We start from the raw sequence: 21274 nt of genomic DNA, 5'->3' as shown, positions 1-21274 counted from the left end.
ATTTTATTCAAATTAATTTAATGTAATATAATATATTCAAAATCTTCTTAAGCCTCTTCACCCATTTTTTATTTTAAAAGGTACTTATATTACTCATTCTTTACTTCAATTTGATTGATTTCCTTCTTCACTGTGCTTCCTTAAAGCATTTTATCTGCATATATGCTTATAAAAACTCTATGCAACCCATGCGCCTCAAACTATGCAAAGAAGAGTCGGTTTAGCCTATAAGAGACGGCAGGTAGACAAATCGGTTGGTAATTGCATTCCAGCAAAGGCATTTAGTTGCCATAAACAAAAGCGAAAATATATATTGGGTTGTTACTTCAGGCTAGCAACATTCTTTCAACTGAAGGGGAGAAGTGAAGCAAATGTCAGATTGACGCAAATCTTACTTAACAACTTGTATAACAGGGTTATGAGACAATGTTTGAAGCAATTAAAGCAAAATGTTTTTTGTTTTCCGTTTTCTTTATGATTATTGAGTTTTTATGTGAAAAGCTTTAAGGAGATTAACTTCATTTGGTCTGTATTTGATTTCTGCATTGGGTATACTTTCAATTTACATATTTGGGTTTTATATATGTTAAATTTACATATGGTAATATCTCAATCTCTTTTAAGTTCTATGCAAAAATATAATCTTGACCTATGCCGAAGTTTAAAAAATTATTTTTTATCATTATATAGTACCTCCTCCGAAATATTTTCGCGAAGTAACTAAATTAATCGAGATGCTTATCAAGTCGACCTAAATATCCAGCAGTTTTGAACTAGAGAAAGGAAAGCTGCAATAGTACCTGTTGTAAGAGGGGTTTTCTCTACATTTTTAACATTTCAGTGCTCTGTAAAAGTTTTGTCTGAAATCTATAGTGAAGCTTTTTTTAAAAGAAGTCGTGATTACATGATGAGATCAGGACATCACCACCGATATTTAGACTTTAAAGGACGATTATTAAGTATAAGTATTGCTCACTAAAGTTTTTTCTCAAAAGATCTGAGTGAAATTGTCTTGGGCTTATAAACTTAACCGAGCCACCTCAAGTCTCTGAATATGTTTCCATTACTGAACAGTCTCAAATATGATTCCTTTTTTGTAGCTTAGTTCGAAGCATATTTCATTCATTAGTGTATGTCGACAGAATAACTTCTTATGAGTTACATATCTTAGCGAACAATAACACGAATACTTATTCCCCGAACATAAAATATTTTCGATATTTTCTACCAGGATTGGCAAAATATAAAGATAATCTTCACAAGGACTTTAGTGAACATAGATCCCAAGGCAGATTGCAACGTAATATTTTTTAGTCATATACCTTAAATTACTATATACTTTCATTATGATAGTGGCACTAACAGCCAACACATAAATATTTTTTCTAGTAATGAAGGCAGTTAATTGTTCCGGGACGAGTTCTTAACCACTATATAGTACTTCTCAAAACAACTCTTACTTCACTTTCTAGCGCATTTTAATCAAAAACAGCTTAAACTTTCTCTCCATTCGAAATGTAAAGCAAACATCTTGCATTTGGCAAGAAAGTCCAACATTCGCAGCTCTGCAAGGCCATGCCACGCAACTCTCTGCAATTTTCCGTAAATTTGCTTCTATTGTCAACAACTCGACGAGCAAACCAAGCGATAACGAACTTCTACAAAACAAATGGATGACAACAAATATCGCAAGCAAGAGCCACGCAGGAGTGCATTGCCACATTGTTGCAAGTATATGTGGCACAATATAAGACGATGGGGTGAAGTTCATAAGTTTAAGTTGTTGCCATATGCAACAAGTCTTGCGTTGCTCACGCAGTTATTTGTAATATTTCGAACAAAGAAAGCTAGCATGCATTCGCAAGTGTATAAAAGCACACACACACACGCGTACACATATATGGTTTATGCCTAACCCTTCAACGACGGCAACGCGTGTTGGCGCACGTGATCTCATCGCGTTGGAAAGAAAGTTTTCAATAGAAACAAAGTGGCACAGCAGTGTGGAGAATAGAAGTAAAGGATTATTAAGTTCATTCAAACGCAAGTGCATTTAAATGCAGGGAAATCTGATTATAAGGAAGTCTTAACTGAGATCAAATCGTGCTCTCAAGCATAAGCGCACATTTTTTTCTGAACATGACTTAAGAATAGAAAGTATAAATGCTGAGTTCGAAAAAAAGCAACTTATATCATTTGAATGCAAATTTCTTTCATCATCCACCGGCCTTGAGTGTCGAAAGTATGTGGAAGTATTGCAAATCACTATATCGAAGTTGTATATAATTATAGCATTTACTTTTTTTAAAACAGGTTTCACCAAAAATCTCGCTCAACTCATTCCTGCTACTGTGAAAGATAATTGTAATCACCACAATTTATTGTGTTTGAGTTTTATCTGGTCGAAGAAAGGGAACTGGAAGCTTATGTAGGTAATTAGGCGCTAAACTTCAGAAATGTGATGATTTTGGCTGTATATTTTCCATATATAGTTAAGTACTTATGAAGAGGTCCGGGCTAGAAGATGATAGAGTTACTAGTCAAAGCTGATGGTTCGATAATATGCTCTTGGTGATACGATTATTATTTCTGGTAGAGCAATCTTATAGTTAACTTAAAGAGCTCTTAAATATTGTGAGTCTTCAGCTTCGTTGGTGATCGTCAAAAATTGCTTTAAAGGTTTTCAATATGGATATGTCGGTCATATGTAAATTTGCGATCTCATATTGACGGACTTCTGTTGAAAGGTGTGCGAGATAGAGACAGTAGATATCTCAAGAAGTCTTGTAGTTTATATCCTGCATGAAATATTAGAAGGAAAAACTGTCGATACGCATATGTGATAACAGTGACTTAACACTGATTCACTGGTATACTCCAGAAATCATGAGAAATCGAAGCAATCGATTTTTTACACAGCAAACATTCTCCGAAAAAGGTGAAGCCTGTCCCGGCTGCCAGAAAAGGGTTGATTAACATTTGTTGGGATTCACAAGGTGTGACTAACTGTCAAAAGTGTCACATACACTACATCTACATGCTATATTATCGGGCCAAATAACAAAAAAAAAAATCGCAACCATTTCGTTAAAAAATAGTGCAATTTTCGTAAGACTTCGCATAATTGCAGTTGCTCGATATCCGACTGTCTTCATTGAAGTTTTAACTAAACTGAAGTTAGTCCTAAATGTGGTGAAAAATAATCCTAGTTTTACAAATAACACTTCTACTTTTAATATACTTACATATGTTCTCAAAAAAAAATTGAATAAAATTAATTAAACATTGTTCTTTTATTACACATTTTTAATGAATTAAGCATTTTTTTCATTTATCCACTTTTATTGCCTCGGTTCGTTTCCAGCTTATGTCAGACAAACAGATTAATTGTCTCTGAGAGCATCCTCTCAGCTGTCACTTTAACATTTTGACAAACAGTTGATGCTATGTAAAAATGAAAGGAAGCATTAAAATGCTGCCTTGCTGCATTGAGGTTCAAACGAAAGAATTGGGTTTCATTAAAAATAAATATTAATAATTTTATGCTTACAGCGCTGCCAATTAGCGCCTTCACTTTGTAATGAGTGTCTGGATGTCATCCCGTCTGTTATTATTGTTAATTATGTGTTAATTACTTATGTATAAAGAGATGTGATTGATGTTGATGCTAATGCCTTTCGCTGCTAAAAGCGATTTCTGCATAAAACTAAGTGGTTCGTACTTTACTGGTATTATTATGGCTCCTGAACGTGAAGGGAAGGAAGGTGGATATCTCTCTTTGATTGCAAAATAAACCTGATTAATGGACCTTTTAAAAGACAGAACATATTTTGGTTCGAAATATTTTCTTTGGAATTAAAAATATATGGCAACTATTAAGAACTCAACATACCATGCGACTGGAATACCATAAACATGTATGTACTATAGTTCTCTCACAGAATCGACTCTGTAAAATATTATTTATAGATAATGTACACCTCTCAAAGAAGGGTCACTTTAACATATTCAGAAATCAAAACCTCTTTAGAAGATATTGCTGCTGTTTCAACAGCATTACTGATTTTTCCCTGAGCTTTTGTGTGTTCTACTACCTGTAAGCTCTGTTTATTGGGTAAAACCTAAAATTTAATAATTTAAGGTATTCAGTTTCAATGTTTGAACACACGGTCAGCGTTTGCGGTGATTGTTCTACTACGAGATGGAAGATACTCGTTTTCAACGAGCTGTAGAGAGAAGGATAAAGAGAAGAAAACAAAAAAGAGTATCTGTTCTGCTTTGGTGTAATTTTAGTAATCCAGAGTAGTTTGAAAAGTTGCTTTTAACTTAAGAATAAATAAGAACGATTCCAGTAATCTCATGAACGTTCTAGATTGAGTTTACTTGAGAAGTATACGGACAATATTTTGATGTTTTTGTGGAGTAATCTCTAGCAGCAGATCATTTCAAAAAGAGCTTACGATAAGCTGACTAGAGTACAGGCTCAAGCAGTACAAGCGCAGCAGTTCGTAAAAAAAACCTTCACAAGTGAATTTCTTAAAGCATATAAAAGTTATAAAAATATCTTTAACTTGATTTTGATCAATTTGTAAGACAGATATATACTTTAGTACTCGAAACTGAACAATTTCTTCCGAGATTGTACCGTTACCTCAGATAATAATCGTCATCAAAAAGTTGCCAATACAGAGACTAGATATTGATCAATCACTCCTTGTGTGGCAGGTATACGTGATGTATGTATACTATTCATCTATTGGATATCTCTAAAACTGAGAGACTATAAAGGGGCACACCGATATGGTTAAATTGGCACAGCTCAACATTCTGAACCGTTATGTTTATATTTTACTCTGTGCTATAAACTTAAATATCATGTTCAAGGTATAAAATAAATAAGAAGTCCCTGAGTATATAGCTTCTAAATCCGTAATGCATACGCTAGATATTTTCGTCTTATAGACCTCCATTTGAGCTGATAAACTGGTTAGCACTTGTAAGCGAATTATTTTCTAGAGGACCAAGCTCAACCCTTATAAACCCTAATAAAGCTAAGCTCTTTGGCTTGCATGTCAACCAAATTGCATTTGTTTCACTCGTCACCAACATAAAAATATGTTCACCAACAATATCGTAAAAAACGCGACTTCTAATCGTATAATCATGTATATGACCCTTTATTGTTCCCACGTCAACACATTTAAATTTTTATCTAAATCCTGACGCGTTAGCACCCACCCAAGCCAAGCACCGCTTAACGGTCATTCAGGAAAGAATTTTAAATTTGAGCGGTGTTAAAATTATAAAATGTCATTTAAAACGCAGTAACGGTAATTTTTTGCCAAGCATAAGCGAGTAAAAACATAATTCTGCCATTTGCCGGCGAGCGAAGATTATCAAATGACCGGCTGAGGGGCCATAAAAATAATCAAAAATCGCAGAACGACAAAAAAGCGAAAGCAACAAAAAACCACAACAACAAAAAAAACAGCAACAAAACGAAAAAAACAATAACAACGCGAAACAAATTGGTGTGGAAAAGGTGAAACCGTTTCGCCAAGCGAAGCGAGCTCATATCTCTAAGTACTAAAACATGCCACGGCGCTTAAATACGAATAAACACGCAGGGACATTGTTCCAACGCACCAGCTCCTGCATGTGTTGTGTGTGTGGGTGCAGAGTCGTTAAAAAGATATTGACCGAGCGCCTCAAAGGTGGCGAGTGTAAACATAAAAATCCGTAAAAGCACATAAAAGGCGATAACCTTACTGATAACCGAAAAGTAACCACGTCCATGCATTTGTATGTGCGAGTGTGTGTGAGAGAGTGGCTGCTTGCGCGCCTCGGTAGCTGGGTGCTGGCTAAGTGGACTCACTGCTGGCACGTGTGCATATGTTGGGTATGTGTAGGAAGGGGCATGCAGATAAGTTTTAAAATATTTATGCTTCTCTTTGATTGCGCCACTCGTTGAGCGGGCTGGAGTGAGCCGCCATTTGCACTGACTAATTCAGCTGCTGTTATCCTGTTCTCCACTTGTGTTATCCTGTGCAAGGACCGGCGCTTACCTGTTAGGTAATATTTACATGTGTAATGCATACATATTGAGACAAATGTGCATATCTAAGCCCGCGCTGATTTACACGCTTTGGCGCATGCTCGCTTAGATATTTCGCTGCTATCTTGGCCATAAAGCACTCCATTGGGAAGTAACTTTTTGAGTAATTACTTTTGCAGCGGATTTGTGTGCTAACGGGCCAAGCAGCCAGCAACTCAGCTCGTATGGCTACACACGTATTCATATTTATATAGCGGCTGCACAGTGGTGTGATTTTATGGGCTTTTACGTTAAAAATAAATAAATTAAGAACTGCGCGAATTGAAAAAATGTTTAATTTGTGGTAAAATGTTGTCAACTCTTCACTTCTTAGTCTTTAATTTTTGGACGTTTCGTAAAAATTTTTAAAATACACATACAACATATAAAAAGACAAATTTTTAAAAATTTTAATAAAAATATTTTTAAAATTTTGTAATAAAAATATTTTTTTAACATTTTGTAATAAAAATATTTTTAACATTTTTTAATAAAACTATTTTTAACATTTTTAATAAAAATATTTTTAAAATTTTTTAATAAAAATATTTTTAAAACTTTTTATAAAATATATTTAAAAAAATGTTAAAATATACATTGAGCATAATATCGAATCAATCATATCAAAACTCGTTTTATAACTCACCAGATTAAAAGGATCCACAGTTCAAAGATTTCTGTAAATTAATCAACACTGACAGTGACAACTAGTATAACGGTAATACCAAAATGAGTTTTATTGAATAAGTTCCTCCTTTATAACATTAGAATGAACTTCTAGATATATGTATGTTGTTCAAAAAAAAAAACAAAAATATGGAATAATATAATGAAAGTAATTCTCTCAAAAAAAAATCAGTCAGTAATTTTTAGACGGGTTGGGAATTCAAAACATCCCTACTTATGAAATTTTCATTGAATTTTATAGAAAATGTCAATTTAAAATTACTTAGATCCGTATAGGTTCGTTTAGGTAAATAGTGAAATACGAATCATTCATTGTAGTGCTAGGCCCGCCTGCCGTTGTGTCTGCCTAGACTACCTAAGAATGGATTAAAATGATCGTCAGGTTAGGTTAGGTTAGTTTGGTTGACCAATGAGTCACGCATAGACCAGTTTTGGTCCTTTGTGATACCAGACGGAGTTCAGTTACTAGGTTCATGAGGTCTAGCCAATCTTTAGGATGCCTGCGCTAGACGCAAATTTTAGCAGTCTCTGTGGCCTCACTATCGATACCTCTTCCTGTGTATCATACCGTCAGGATCCCAGATGATTACAGCAAAGTTTTGCCAATGGGGGCAAGTACACAAGAGATGCTCCATTGCTTACCTTTTCTACACATTTCCGGCAGTATTCTCGATCTGTCAGCCCAATTATAAGGCCGTGTGTCACCACCAGTGCCAAGTATGAACTAAGATGGCCGCTGTATACCGTCAATTTGCAAATTTATTGAGGCGTCTTAAATCAATTCCAGCCTGATCACTTGGTTGGTAGAAGGAGTGATAATCTAAATGTTTCTATCTTAGTAGCGTTTACTTACTTGAATCGTTTTATAAAGAACTCTGACAGAAACAGCCTCGCTTGTCGAAACGCACTCACTTGTCACCAGTAGTGTTTTCCCACAGTGAAAAACGATTCCGATCCTATCCGCCTGGTTGCCACAGCTTCTATCTTCAGCAGGTCGGCTGGCTAATTTCCATTGAAGACTCTATGCTCAGGGATCCATGCTAGTAGGATAAATTACATCCTCCAAAGTATTTATCCTCACCGCATGTGTGCCAATAGAACTCATTCCGATGAGATGCATTTTGCTAAGAGCAAGTATTTATAGAGACCTTTCGGTAGGCTGATGCAAATCTAAAGTTAAGTTAAAAGCTCCCGACAGAAGATTACTCCCTCAATTTACCCATTTAACTACGATCCATCAGTGAAAGAGTTCACTGTGTTTCTTTCCGGCGACTCCGCTCTACTCACATATCACTCAAAGGTATATGTGCGGAGGAACTTTTGTCAGTGGTAAGATTTTGTCGCGGAGCTCCAGGTTATCAAGAACGCTGTGAAAGGCAAAATCTTTCTGATAAACCATTTAATTTTTCGCCACGAAGATGCCACTGTGCGTTGTTTTGAAACCATACCAAAAAATTAAAAACGTAGTGTTGTACAACAACATTTTATTGCACCTTCAGGATATGGTGGCGCGTTTGTTGTGGGCAAAGCGAAAGTAAAATCACCCCACCGTTAGCGCTGATCCGCAAAATTACTAACACAGGAGCTATTAGTATCTCATGGCCGTTGCCTGAGTGCTTGCATCTTCTCGTCTGTGTGTGTGTATGTATGTTTTTTGTGTATGTGCTCATAATGCAAACGATAATTATTAGCATCGGGCGACTTTTGTAGCGACTTTTAATGGCTTGCTGGCTTGTTGACTGCCCAACGATGGCTGCCAAGTTTGCTTTATCTGCATATATCTGTATATGTATGTGTGTGTGTGAGTATGCTTACATGTGTAGTGGCTTTGTTTGTTCACAATGCATGTGTTTGTGTGTATTGCCTTGTCTGCTGTCGCAACTTTGCGGTTAATCTAAATTTATAACTTCATTTTTTCGCCATTGAATGTCGCGCGTCGCCTGCCCTTCGGCGGTCCGTCTGCCGGAGTTAAAATGTACGCGCTCAACTTGTTTAACTGCATATAATGCTCTGGTAAGGCCACCTAACCCAGATTTGGTCATGTTGTTTTCGTAAATTGTTGTTGTTACTGTAATTTTACGGCATGTGATAATGAAATGATTTCAGTTTTTGTTTGTAGGCTTTGTGCCAACAACATTTTCATACTTCAAGTCGGTTTTTCAAATAATTTTTTTTTTGGTTTTGCTTGCAGCAAACTGTTGAAATATATACATACTATGACGTTCTCCTCTCACTTTTTTATATATATGCAGCGTATTCGCATATTTCTCCATTGCCTCTGTGGTCATGCAGCTTCCAGCGGAACGAGTGTGTGTGCTCTCACATATTACATCCATAAAATGGAAAGTAGTTTCGAAAGTTTGGTAATTGAATATTTGGTAATTGCACTTCGTGGTCTCATTTCTGGTTGCAAAATTAAATTTGTGCACTTTAGCGTCACTATAGTAATAATAATATGTAATAAAAACAAAATATCAAAAAATGCAATGTTTTAGGTTTGTCGAGAAAGAAATGTTGTTAGAGTTGAGGAAGCTTATACAATTGGATAGCATATACTCCAAATGTATATGGGAACAAAATAGTAAACACTAAACTATTTTAAAGGAATACAATGATATTGGTTGACCAATGTTCAATGATTAGGGTTGTGATATTTTATATAACCCACTTTAATCTACACAGTAACTGTAATGGGCTGGCATTCTCGTCCTTGGAACAGGTCTTTTCAGTTGTCTTACAGATACCTATTATATAGCAAGCCACCTGTGTGATAGCAGTTAAAGTTTACACTAGTACAGAGACCAAACTGTGTTCGCTTTAGATATTTCCAGACGTTATCCTCATTTACTTAGCTTTCTTGCTTACATTTGTGGTTCATAACCCCACTGTGTACTTAGCATACCTAGCATCATCACCTTTTTTGCGAGATGTGGTTAACATGCCCAATGAACTTAAGAGTGCTCTTGCAAATCCAAAAATCTGCGCCAGCTTCCGTATAATAAGTCTCCCTAATATCACGTATAAAGTCTTATCGAGAGTAATGTGTGAAAGTCTGATGCCCACCGTCAATAAACTGATTGGATCTTATTAGTGTGACTTTAGATTTGGAATATCCAAAATCGACCACATTTTCACCGTGTGCCAAAATTTGGAAAATATGACCTTCGTCGATTTTAAATCCGCCTTCTGCAGTATGAAAAGGCATCTATGCCGCTCTGTCTGAACTTGGTATCCCCGCAAAGCTAATATGCCGGTGTAAGATGGTGTTTAACGTGTGAGTTCTTCAATTTATTGCTAGAGAAAATAATACGAACTGCAGAGCTAATTAGAGAAGGTACAATCTGATATTAGAGTGCACATGGCTTCAACAACCGCGCCGTTTTTTCTTCTTTTTTAAAGACTGGATGAGGGAGCGAGACGTATGGATTTGGTTGAAAACGAGGGCTTTTGTCAACAGGTGGTACTAAATAGTATATTACTCTCTGGTCCAACAAAGACCAAACTCTCTAAGACACTCGTTATTCACGTTGTTATTCACGTTCTACTATATGATCATCATCTGATGAGTCAGCCTTAGAAGTGTTCGAGGGAAAGGTTGTAGAAGATTATGGTCCCTTAAGATGAGCTGTACAAAATACACGGCGACATTGATATAATTCATCGATTGTAGAGACAGCGGCTGGGATGGCTATGTCCTGTTTCTATATGGAAGAGAATATTTCAACTTTTAATGTTTTCGATACAGCACCTGCCGGTGGAAGCAGGAGTAAAAAAGACCTCTCCGCTGGAGAGATCAGGTGGAGAAGGCCCTGACTGCATTAGGTATCGCAAATTGGCGCCAAAAAGCGCTGTACACGCCAGTAAAGAAGGAGAAGGAGAAAATTGCAATGAATGTCAAATTTAGAAATTTAAAAAAGTTTGCAGCCTCTTACAACTGCATGCACTAGAGTTGCAAAAAATTTTCGAACTAAGCAAAATATTATAAAATATAAATAATGGATACCAAGTGCAAGGCGTTGAAGCTAACCTGCCAATAAATTTTTAATAATATTTGATATTAAAAATTTTCCAATGGGATTGCCATCAATTGAAAAATTAAGCTTTATTTATCTATTAATATTCTTCTAAAATACGTCTAAGAGCAGATTTGTGTTCAGGTGGGCTCTTATGGTTGAGCAAAGGCTCAAAAATTTAAATTATATAAATAAAATTTATGTTTTTACATTCGAATGATTAACAAGAAAAATATTAATAATTATCTAGACATTCTTTTGTGTTATTTATTTCACAAAAAAATCGCAAAACCGAATAGCATGATAAAAAGAAGTAACATTTTTTTAATAAATTGATTTTAAATTTTTAAAAACGCCTTTGTATTGTTTTATATTATAGTGTTTCATATCACAGCGAAATCAAAGCTTCGTGTGAAAAATGCAAGCATAAAAATTAACTATTTTGCACCTGAGCGCTAAAGTTTCACTTTGCATTAAAACTAGATTTGTTGTATCTTTAATTTATTACTTTAATTTGGCCGCATAAACAAGTAGTAAATAATCAAAATAAGCAATTTGCATGATATTTACGCGCCTCGCCAAACGAAATAATATCAAAACTATTTTTTAGACGCAACTATTGCGTATAAATATTTAAATAACATATTTTCACACACACACACATACACAAACATATGTGTAGCGCTTGTGCAAAATATTAATATTAATTTTTTATTTTTCGAATTTAATTTGCAGGCGGCAGCATCAATCCTCGTTAAGCAGCGCGCGCGCCAGTGTGTCAGTAAACAATTGCAATAAATCAAAGCTTGTCAGCGATTCTCCCGAGTGTTCGGCGGCAACGAATGACAACAGCACGAATGCGGGCTCACCTGCCGCACTGTTTGGGGCATTAGTGCGCTTGTGTGTGTACCGGCGCGCGGATATGTGTCATTTTGTGGCGTGAACGTGTTAAAAATTAATTTGCATAAATAGCAAATATTTCGTGTTGACAGAGTAAATATTTGCCAGCATATGCAGGTGGCAACGCCAAAAATCGTGCAATAAATTATAGCGCGACACATTTGTTGAAAACTGCAACTTTCAGCGCATACTTAATGCGAAATTTATGCATTTATTTATTTATTTGTGTTTAACGAAAAAAAAATTGCGGAAAAATAATTTAAAAAAGCAAACTGCAACGAGTAATTGATTAATAGCGGTGACAAATTAACAAATACACAACCGCACAAATAAGTGCATACAAGTGTGTCTATGTGTGTGTGACAGTGGCGTATAGGAAAAACTGGCTGCGGCGCCTGTGCATATGCAACGACTTGTGACTGCCAAGTACCGTAAATGTGCTCAAGCAGTGAGGAGGCGCAACAATAAGCGCATTTAAGGCAAACTGAGTGGCGGAAAGAAAGAAAATTATAAAGTGAATAAGAAAAGGCAGGAAATTCGAGGAAGCGCCGCTTATAAAAATACGCAACAAAAGCACAGCAAGCGCTTAGAGAGTACAGAAACAATAATTTATAAAAGCGTAAAATTAAATAACAAAGCCACTTAGCTTAAGCTGCTTGGTTTTTGCTTCGCATGCAAAGGCGGCTGTGCCAGCGCGGAAGTGACAACACAATGCGAGTTTAAAACAAGTATAAAATTGACGTTAAAAAAGTGCTTTTTCACATACATAAAAGAAACTGGCATAAAAAAAACTGCTAAAACAAAGGAGTCGTACCTTAATAAAACACAAACAAAAAATAATTAACAGAAACCAACAACAATCACAGCACTTGCTTATAGCCACGCGCGCTCAAGTGTGCCCATTTTCGTAACAATGCGCATAATTTCGCATAGCATACGTTACGGCGCGCAAGCTTATGCCGCCAACGCGGCGCATACAATTAACAAAAGCACTGCTACACTACCCACCAACACTGCCACCGCCATCACCGCTACCGCTACCATCGTTACGAAACAGACATCGACTCAAGCCACCAACATCTTTGCAAACGCTGCGCCACAGCAGCAACGTAACGCCAGCGCATTGTTTGTTGACGCGTCACCGTTAGCTGTGCCACAATTGGCCAGCGCCACCACACTGCAGGCAGCCGCTGCGCCAACAGTAACGTCAACAGCCACACGCCAATCGCAAACGCAGTCGGTGTCGCAGTCGCAAAACTCGCTATCAGCTACAGCAATGCTACGTCGCTCCTACGCTGCACAATTCAGAATGAATTGCCCCATTTTAATTGTAATTAGCCTCGCTTGTATCCTGCATGCCGGTCTGCTGTGGCATGGCGCAAGTGCAGCAATTTCAAATCGAGGTAAGTGCCGAATACTTGTGCCGCTGATGGCGCGCGTATGTTAAAAGAATTTAATTAAAAATAAAAATAAAAATAAGGAAGTGAAAGGAAGAAGATAAAAGAATTATAATTAAAAAAACAACAAGAAAAAACAGCAGTTATTTTAGACATCTCATACACAGCAGTGTTCGTTCAAGAACTTGCATTGGAACAGTCAATTTGTATGGCAGCTATATGCTTTAGTCAACCGATCTGAATAATTTCTTCGCATAATATACCGTTATATTGGAGAATAGACCATGGCACATTTCTTGGAGATATCTCCTCAAATGAAAAAGTTTTCCATACAAGCCCTTGATTCCGATTGTTCAGTTTGTATGACAGCTATATGCTATAGTAGTTCGATCTAAACAATTTTTCAGGTTATTACTTCACTTGCTCAGAGAATTATACGTGCCGAATTTCATAAAGATATCTCGTCATAAGAAGAAGCTTTCCATATAAGAACTTGCATTTTATCGGTCAGTTTGTATGGCAGCTATATGTTATATAAGTTCAATCTGAACAATTTTTTCGCAGGTTGCATATCTGTGTTAGGCAATAATCCATATTAATTTTCAGGCAGATAACTCAAGCAATTTTATTATCCATAACCATCTTATCATAAAAATATTTGATTACGATCGTTCAGTTTGTATGGCAGCTATGCAATAATAGTCCGATATCGTCAGTTCACAATGATCACAATGGAGTACCCTCTTTTTGAGAAAACACTTGTGTAAAATCTCAGATTAATATCTAAATATTGAGGACTATAAACTTCGTGGCAAACCTGGGGTATATCAAGTTATAATTAGAAAATAACAAGAAGGGGAAAAAATTAAAAAAAATAAAAAAAAAAAAAATAAAACAATAAATGAAAGTAAATAAAGAGTAAAATAAGGAAAAATAAATAAAAGTGAGCAGAAAAAACGAAGAAGAAAAAGTAAACGTGCAATTCTCAGTCAGCGCCTTGAGATATGCAACGCATTTGTATTCACTCACGAAATTGCCACTATATATGCGGATTTCTGTGCGTACGCGCGCAATTGCTGCAATTTCCATGCAAATTCAGCACATTAGTTGTAGCACTGTTCTCTCTTTTTAAAGTAAACTTTACTTTTTGCAATTTTTCGCTTTTATTTAACACATACACACCCTTTGCTATGTTTACTTTGCGTCTGAAAAGAGTGCGAAATGAAATCAGTCAGTTGCTAAAGTCGCATAAAACACGCTTTTCAATACGCTCGTAAGTGTCTTCATTTATGAAACCGCAAAATAAAGCAAGAAAAGCGAAAAACGCTTAAACAAAAGTGCTAAAAAGTATGTTGAAATGTGTGCGCACCTGTAAATAATTCACTACAATGCCACTATATCACATATTTAGACTAGTGTGAGCACTCAGCATATAACAAATATACTACATACTATGTGTACCGTAAAAACAACAACAAAGAATAAATATATATGTATATATATTTACATATACCGCTTAAATCCGCTCCATTTAAGCGTCAGCTTCCACGTTTTTCCTTTTACTTCCTGCCTTACTTTATCTCTACTGACTTTCGTCTTTGCGCAACCTTCAGCGTTGCCACTGCTTCGTATCCCTACAATCACACACACACTTCGTCAAATATTTTTCGCATTTTTATTCTCCTCTAGCTCTGCTTTTGCATTTTCCTTTGTTTACACTCGTAAATGCTTAAATCCTAGTCGTCGAAATAGGTTGCGTAAGCTGGTTGCCACGCCGCCGGTTCGCTTCGCCGCACATCCGCTCGGCATACCAAGTAGCTGCAAGTCGCGGCTGCTTACTTCTAAAACGCATTTACACAAATACCACGCTATGCACACACACACAGGCACAGAGTTACACGCGCAACCACAATGCGCGTGGAAAACACCAAAAACCACTCGAAAGTTCAAATCCCGCTTTGAAGCTGCTGTGTGGCGCATACACTTGAAAATTATTCATAAAATATACTAGATAAGATATTAAATTTTAGAGAAAAAAATGGAAAATTTTAAATACGGTATACTTTTACTGGTTTTCACCTCATAACTTACATAATTGGTTATAATTTTGAATATTGGGTATATATTTGGGTATTGGTTATAATTTTGGTTATATGAGCTCCAAAAATCGATCTTGCTAATGATAGCAATGACTATGTTCGCAAAAGCAGCTCAATTGCTCTTAAATATAGCACTACTTTCTTAGTAGCAGTTTCTAAAGGAGTATTTCTAAGTTAAAAATGGTATTATGGATAAAAAAAGAAATGGCAAATTTCGAAAAGAAGTGAAAGGGTTGCTTTATAATCACCAAATAAATTACATTACTCCTAGCCTTGACTAGTTATTATATAATTTTTCCGTTGCCAATCATAAAAAGTGTTAATATTATACATTCGATAAATCTCATTTAGTTTACGGGATCACATCAGTTAGCAGATCCATCCCTCAGTATGATATTCCTATATCGATATTGCCACGTGTCAGGCTTTAATATTACTTTTGAAATTGTTGCCATAATTTCAAGAGTTCTTTGGCGGTCTATTTCATCCGAAAAGAACGGCTGTTAGAATAAATAAACTGTACGGCAGCATCGCCGACCCAGTTTTCTATATAAAAAATTATAATAGAATTATACACACTTTGACACTTCAAATGCAGTGATGGCAAGGCATGGATGCCGAGATGCAAATAGCAAACTAAAATTTTTTGGGAAGGGTCATATTCAATTTAAATTTTTGGCATAATTCCGCCGCAGAAAAAGCTTCTCACCCTTCAACTGGTAGAAATTCTCTGCTGAACTCTCCAGAGGGTGTCAACTGGTAATGGAGTCCTCAGTATCACGATGGCCAGTTCAATAGCACAACAAATAAAAGAAAGCTGGGTGTGATGCGGCCCGTGCCGAGAACAAACCTGGCTGGGGTCCAGATTATGAACCAGAACAACAAAAATATAAAATTGAAGGAGTCCGGTTCTTCTGGAAAAAAGTCGGAAGGAGCTAGGTGTTCCGTAAAGATGGCAGTGTTTCAACGAGCTCGAAAGCAGCCGGCAAGAAGACAAAAGCTAATCTTGATCTACCAGAAAAGGCTGGCAATAACTCTGGAGTTGAAGCTAAGCTTACCTCCACGTAGACTAAGTATGGTAACAAAGCAAGGAGGGATAGTTTCTGTAAACAGAAGCTGATGAGTGGATATGCCAAAGAATGACATATTTTTAGGGTCCATAACCAAGCTATAGCAAGGTATGCGGAAAACTGTCCTATTGCCTATCTGTTCAGAAGGATACAGCTGCGACCGCCTACAAATGACGAGGTTAGCGGCTCCAGGAGGCTTCTGCATAATTTTAAGTTTGTACCGCCTGTAGCGGGAAATAAATTGCAGAGGTCGGCAAAGAGGCTAAACCCACAGCGAATAATGGTAATAGAAAGAAATTACCCGAAAGAAATTCGTTAAGGCTTTCGGGGACCCTGCAGTAGACTTTAGCACACTTTTGTTTAAACGTTACGAAGTTTAGACATTCTCCTTCGAATTCCCGCTCAACGGACTTCCCCGACAGACGAGGCTACTTAACTGGAACAGGTCGGAGATTTTATATGACAAATGATAATCAATTCAGACAAATTCAATGACATTTAAAGAGGAATCATTTTAATAAAAAATTACTTGACTAGCATAGATAAGAGTGTACTACTAAAAGTTCCGAAATTGCAATAAGGGCTACGTTGCTTACCAATGGTACTCGCTTACGCTAAAACTTTTATTAAGAATTTAAAATGATTAAATGTTCTTCCTTGGTAATCTGAGTAACATTTCACCAGGTGCAGTTGCACTCCAAATATGTCTCACTCGCAGTTTCATGGAGCTAAGCCGCGACCAAAGCACCGCAGCAAGCGCGAGCTGCAAATGGCAACAATTAAACGTGCTACATTAACTCAACGCGCCACCGCAACGCACACAGCAACAAATTTTAGACAGTAACTAAAGACTTCGTTGCAAGTATGTTTTTGAATTGAAGGTGGTTTGAACCTGCGGGGCGTACACAGGCGGCTGCTAATTGTTACTAGCAAAAGGATACTAAGCCTGAGCTTTGCTGCTGTGCCATGTTATGCTGTGCTGTGCTCTGCGGTGCTATATACTAGGGTATCACCTGCTACGATCTGCTAAGTTGTGTTGAGCAGTTAAGTTAAATTAGGTTAGGTGGCTGACCTTAAAAAGGTGGAGGGGCTCACACTTAGAGTGCGCAGTCCTTTATGAAGTTAAACGAAAAACTTCTTTAACGTCTATCACTGAAAGGTGGAACTTGCTGAGAACGAAGAGTTCTCGAGGCCTCATACGGATTACCGTGGGCTAGCAGGACCTTGCGACAGCACTGCTGTTGCTAGTTAACCAATGCTAGCTGAGTCCGAGGCGCAACAGTCCTGTACCAAACCACAAGAAGCCAACGAATCTCCCAATCGTTCCAATTCAACAGGTTTTGAAACTGAATTATCTGCCCTAGCAACCACATCAGTCTTACAGTTTCCTGCAAACGTTAAGTAACTCGATGCTAGAGATAAGGAGTCCAGCCAGACAAGCCTTTACGCCTCTTGAGTCAGTGAACTCAAGGTCAATATCGGTACCAGAGTGAATAGCTACCACTCTGTAGGAAACTGAGCTCCGGATCAAAATTCTACTGCTACCTTTATGGCATTTCACCTCCGCTGGATGGACGCTGCAATGGTGAAGAAGCCTAAAGCTGGAGCAGATGAAGAGTTCTCGACAATGATTCACACTTAAAAAAATGTTGCGTGCAATCTCATGCTATGAAAGTACTACGCTATGCCCAACTTGGTGGCACTGTGCAATGTTTGCTTAAATATTTGCTCTTGCAGAACCCCCCTCCGTATTTATGTATACTCGTTAACTTAAACCGAGCGAAAGGCGTGCGCCATGTTGCAAAGTAAATACTTTTTACCTCACAGGTAAATTACATTGCGGAAATGAGCTTAATACCGCCACATTTTGCAGCAGTCTATTTTCACATTTCGTTTTGTTGTACATTCACTTTCAACGGCAACAATTTTCCGAAGCTTGAATTTGTACCAACCACAACTACATTAAAAGCTGTACGTATGTACATATTTGTTACGGTAGTTTGTTGCGCTTCGGAATGCGCCAGCTCCTGTGCGCATACGCAACTTACTCACTTCCTGCGGCACGTAAGCGCTGCATCTGTGCGGCATTATTTTTTATGCATTACGCACATTATGTCGGCTCTCGGCTTTTTCCTTTCTTTTCTCTATTTTCTTAAAAGTAGTTTGCGTTCTCATTCCTGTTTTCCTCCGCGCATCACGCCCTGCAGGAATAAGTGTGTTGGACTACGTGCGGTGGCTGGCTGTTGTTTAACTTTTAACTTGACACGAATATGTGCAAGCACCGCACGAACTTATTCGTGTGCTCGAAGACCCAAGAAAGTAAATATAAAAACAACTACAACAAGCAGGGTACAATTAAAAAGTTATCTGTGTGGCAACGCGTGGAAAAATACTTAAATTCTTGCGAAAAGAAAATTGTGTGTGTGTGCGTGTCTTTTTATTGTAGCCGCTTTACTTTTATTGTCGTTGTTTTCGTTTTTTAGATTACTCACAAGCATTTGCCGAAGTGCAGGAAGTTCTACGTTGAACTACTAAACATTCGACTTAATTATTTCGCATTAGTTTAAACGTTTTCCTGAAATGATTGTGTCAATATGTACATCTGTGCTTGTCTCCGTAGAACACTTACCTGCAAAATTTTTTTTAAAATTTCAGATATTACACCTTACACCCTATGCACCACATATTCTTACGAAAACTTTTTTGTAGACCAGGGTAGATAATTTTTGTAAACAAAAAATCATAGTATGATGAAATCCATCAGAAAAGATAGATACATCATTGGCGTAGATACCACTTAAGCGGTTATAGCCGACTGTACAACAACGCGGCAGTCTCCTTCCTTTTTGGTCTTTGCCGCCAATAGAGATTTCAAGTGTAGCCAGCTCCTTCTCCAAAAGTCTTTCCAACGAAGTGATCTTACTCTCACGTAGCCACTGTCACTTGATTCGCTGAACTACAAGGAGCGTTCCAAAGTAAAGAGGACTTAAAAAAAATGGAATAAATGGATTTTTCAGCAAAATCAAATTATTTTATTCAAAATAGTATTTTCTTTCTTGAATTCACTCACATTTTCGATGGATATTCCGGTGATCACGGATTTTGATTGGCCCACATGTTGATGAACACTTTGAAAACGTTGAAAACACTTCTGCACTCTGCTACCAATTCTAAAACAAAATTTAATGTTGGCTCTTTGTTCGCAGCTCATTTTCGCACCGATAACACAAATCTGACTGACACTTAAAACGCAATAACTTCACTTCCAATCAATGAAATGTCATGAAATTCTCACTGGACAATCCATAAAGATAGCAGATTCTAATGCGTCAGTCGACATATAGATGGCGCCACCAGGGGTCGCTGGATTCGAAAAGTCCCGTTTAGTTTTGAACGCACCTTGTATGTCAATGTCGTCGTATAACTTGTACAGCTCATCGTTCCATCGACTGCGATATTCGTCGTTGCCATTGCGCAAAAACTCTCAAAAACTTGTAATATCGACTCATCAGATGTTGTCATAATATATGCCTCTGCACCATATAGCAGGACGGGAATAATGAGTAACTTATTACAGACTACTTAGAGTTTGGTCTTTGTACATCAAAAGATGACTTTACTTCTCAGTTGCCTACTCAGTCCGAAGTAGCACCTGTTGGCAAGTGTTATTCTGCGTAGAATAACGGTGCTGACATTGTTGATGTGTGTTTATACTGATTCCAAGATAGACGAAATTATCTACGACTTCGAAGTTATGACTGTGAACAATTGCGATTTGGTTCTCACAATCGCGAGTCCCACGACTGTTTGCTTCATGACGATATGTCGTCTTGGTTCGTTCACTACTAGACTCATTTGCTTTGTTTCCTTATCCAGTCTAGAGAAGGCAGAACTAACGGCGCGGACGTCGAGGCCAATGATATCAATATCATCGGCGTACGCCAGAGCTGTACACTCTTATAAAAGATTGTACCGCTCGATTAAGTTTTGCAGCTCGAGTTATTTTCTCCAGAAGCAGATTGAAGAAGTCGCACGATAGGAAGTCGCCTTGTCTGAAACCTCGTTTGGTATCGAATGACTCGGAGAGATCCTTCCCGATCAATTAGTTTCCCGCCGCATTGTTGTTTTTTAGACTATTAATTGCTAGTCGAACTTACTCGTCGTCAGACAATGGAACGTCAGCTCCATCGCAATTGATTGGGGGATCAGGTTCACCATCTCCTTATGTTATGCTTTCACTGCCATTCGGCAGGTTGGAGAAGATTTCCTTTTATAATTCCAGTCACTAGACTAGAGGTTCTACAGGAGTATCAATTTGGGGGGGATTTCTCATCATAAACGATTAAGTATAAGGTAAACTAAAGACTGGTAGAGTATATGCTCATCATTAAACTAGCGCCTGAAATGTGTCCGGGTGATCTAGGCGAGACCTTTATACGATTTCGAAAAATGTCGGCATTCATTTGCAAAAATTTTTGTGAAATATCCTGTAGTTAGTTATCTTGTTGGTCAGTTTAGTATATACAACATTTCAAATAAAACCTTTTTACACTAGCAAATAAGGCTTTTAACACAAATTTGAAATGAAAGGCGACATTACATTGCGCCATCACAAGGCGAGTAACCCACTTAGAATATATACGTATACGGATATACTTTCCGGATCGCATGCCTTATTCCACCCAAAGGTTTACTTCTATGAACTTTTGAGCACAAGCAGTGGAATTTACGATTTTTCTAAATGCGATAATTACCTAAAAGTGGTTAAAACTGAAACATCAGTAGGTCTCATAAATTATTGGCTATTTTGTTGTGTCCTCTGCATGAGTCAAATTGTGGTATACTTTTTATGAACAAGTGGAATAGTGAACGCTTTCAAGTATTATTTGAAAGCCACAAGCATTTCGAAAGCTTTTCTACTAAACGAGTACCAAAACGCAGCTATTTCCAGAGTAGCTCACCCTTTTTCAAAAATTATTTTGCTTGGAATTGATGCTATTCATATATCGCAAAG

General features: G+C 37.4%; 1 protein-coding gene across 1 annotated transcript in view; it reads left to right on the top strand.

Annotated features, from left to right (window-relative positions):
* The window catches only part of LOC120772687, a 55163-nt gene extending 41473 nt beyond the window's left edge, over positions 1-13690 (top strand). Inside the window, exons 2-3 of the mRNA XM_040101463.1 lie at positions 11530-13097; positions 13656-13690. Coding sequence (XP_039957397.1) covers positions 12608-13097; positions 13656-13690 — 525 coding nt within the window. The 5' untranslated portion in view covers positions 11530-12607. The remainder of the gene's footprint in view (positions 1-11529; positions 13098-13655) is intronic.
* Positions 13691-21274: the final 7584 nt, after the last annotated feature.

The sequence above is a fragment of the Bactrocera tryoni genome, chromosome 1, assembly GCF_016617805.1.
Source record: "Bactrocera tryoni isolate S06 chromosome 1, CSIRO_BtryS06_freeze2, whole genome shotgun sequence".
Lineage (NCBI taxonomy): Eukaryota > Metazoa > Arthropoda > Insecta > Diptera > Tephritidae > Bactrocera > Bactrocera tryoni.
This window is presented reverse-complemented; position numbering and strand designations above follow the sequence as displayed.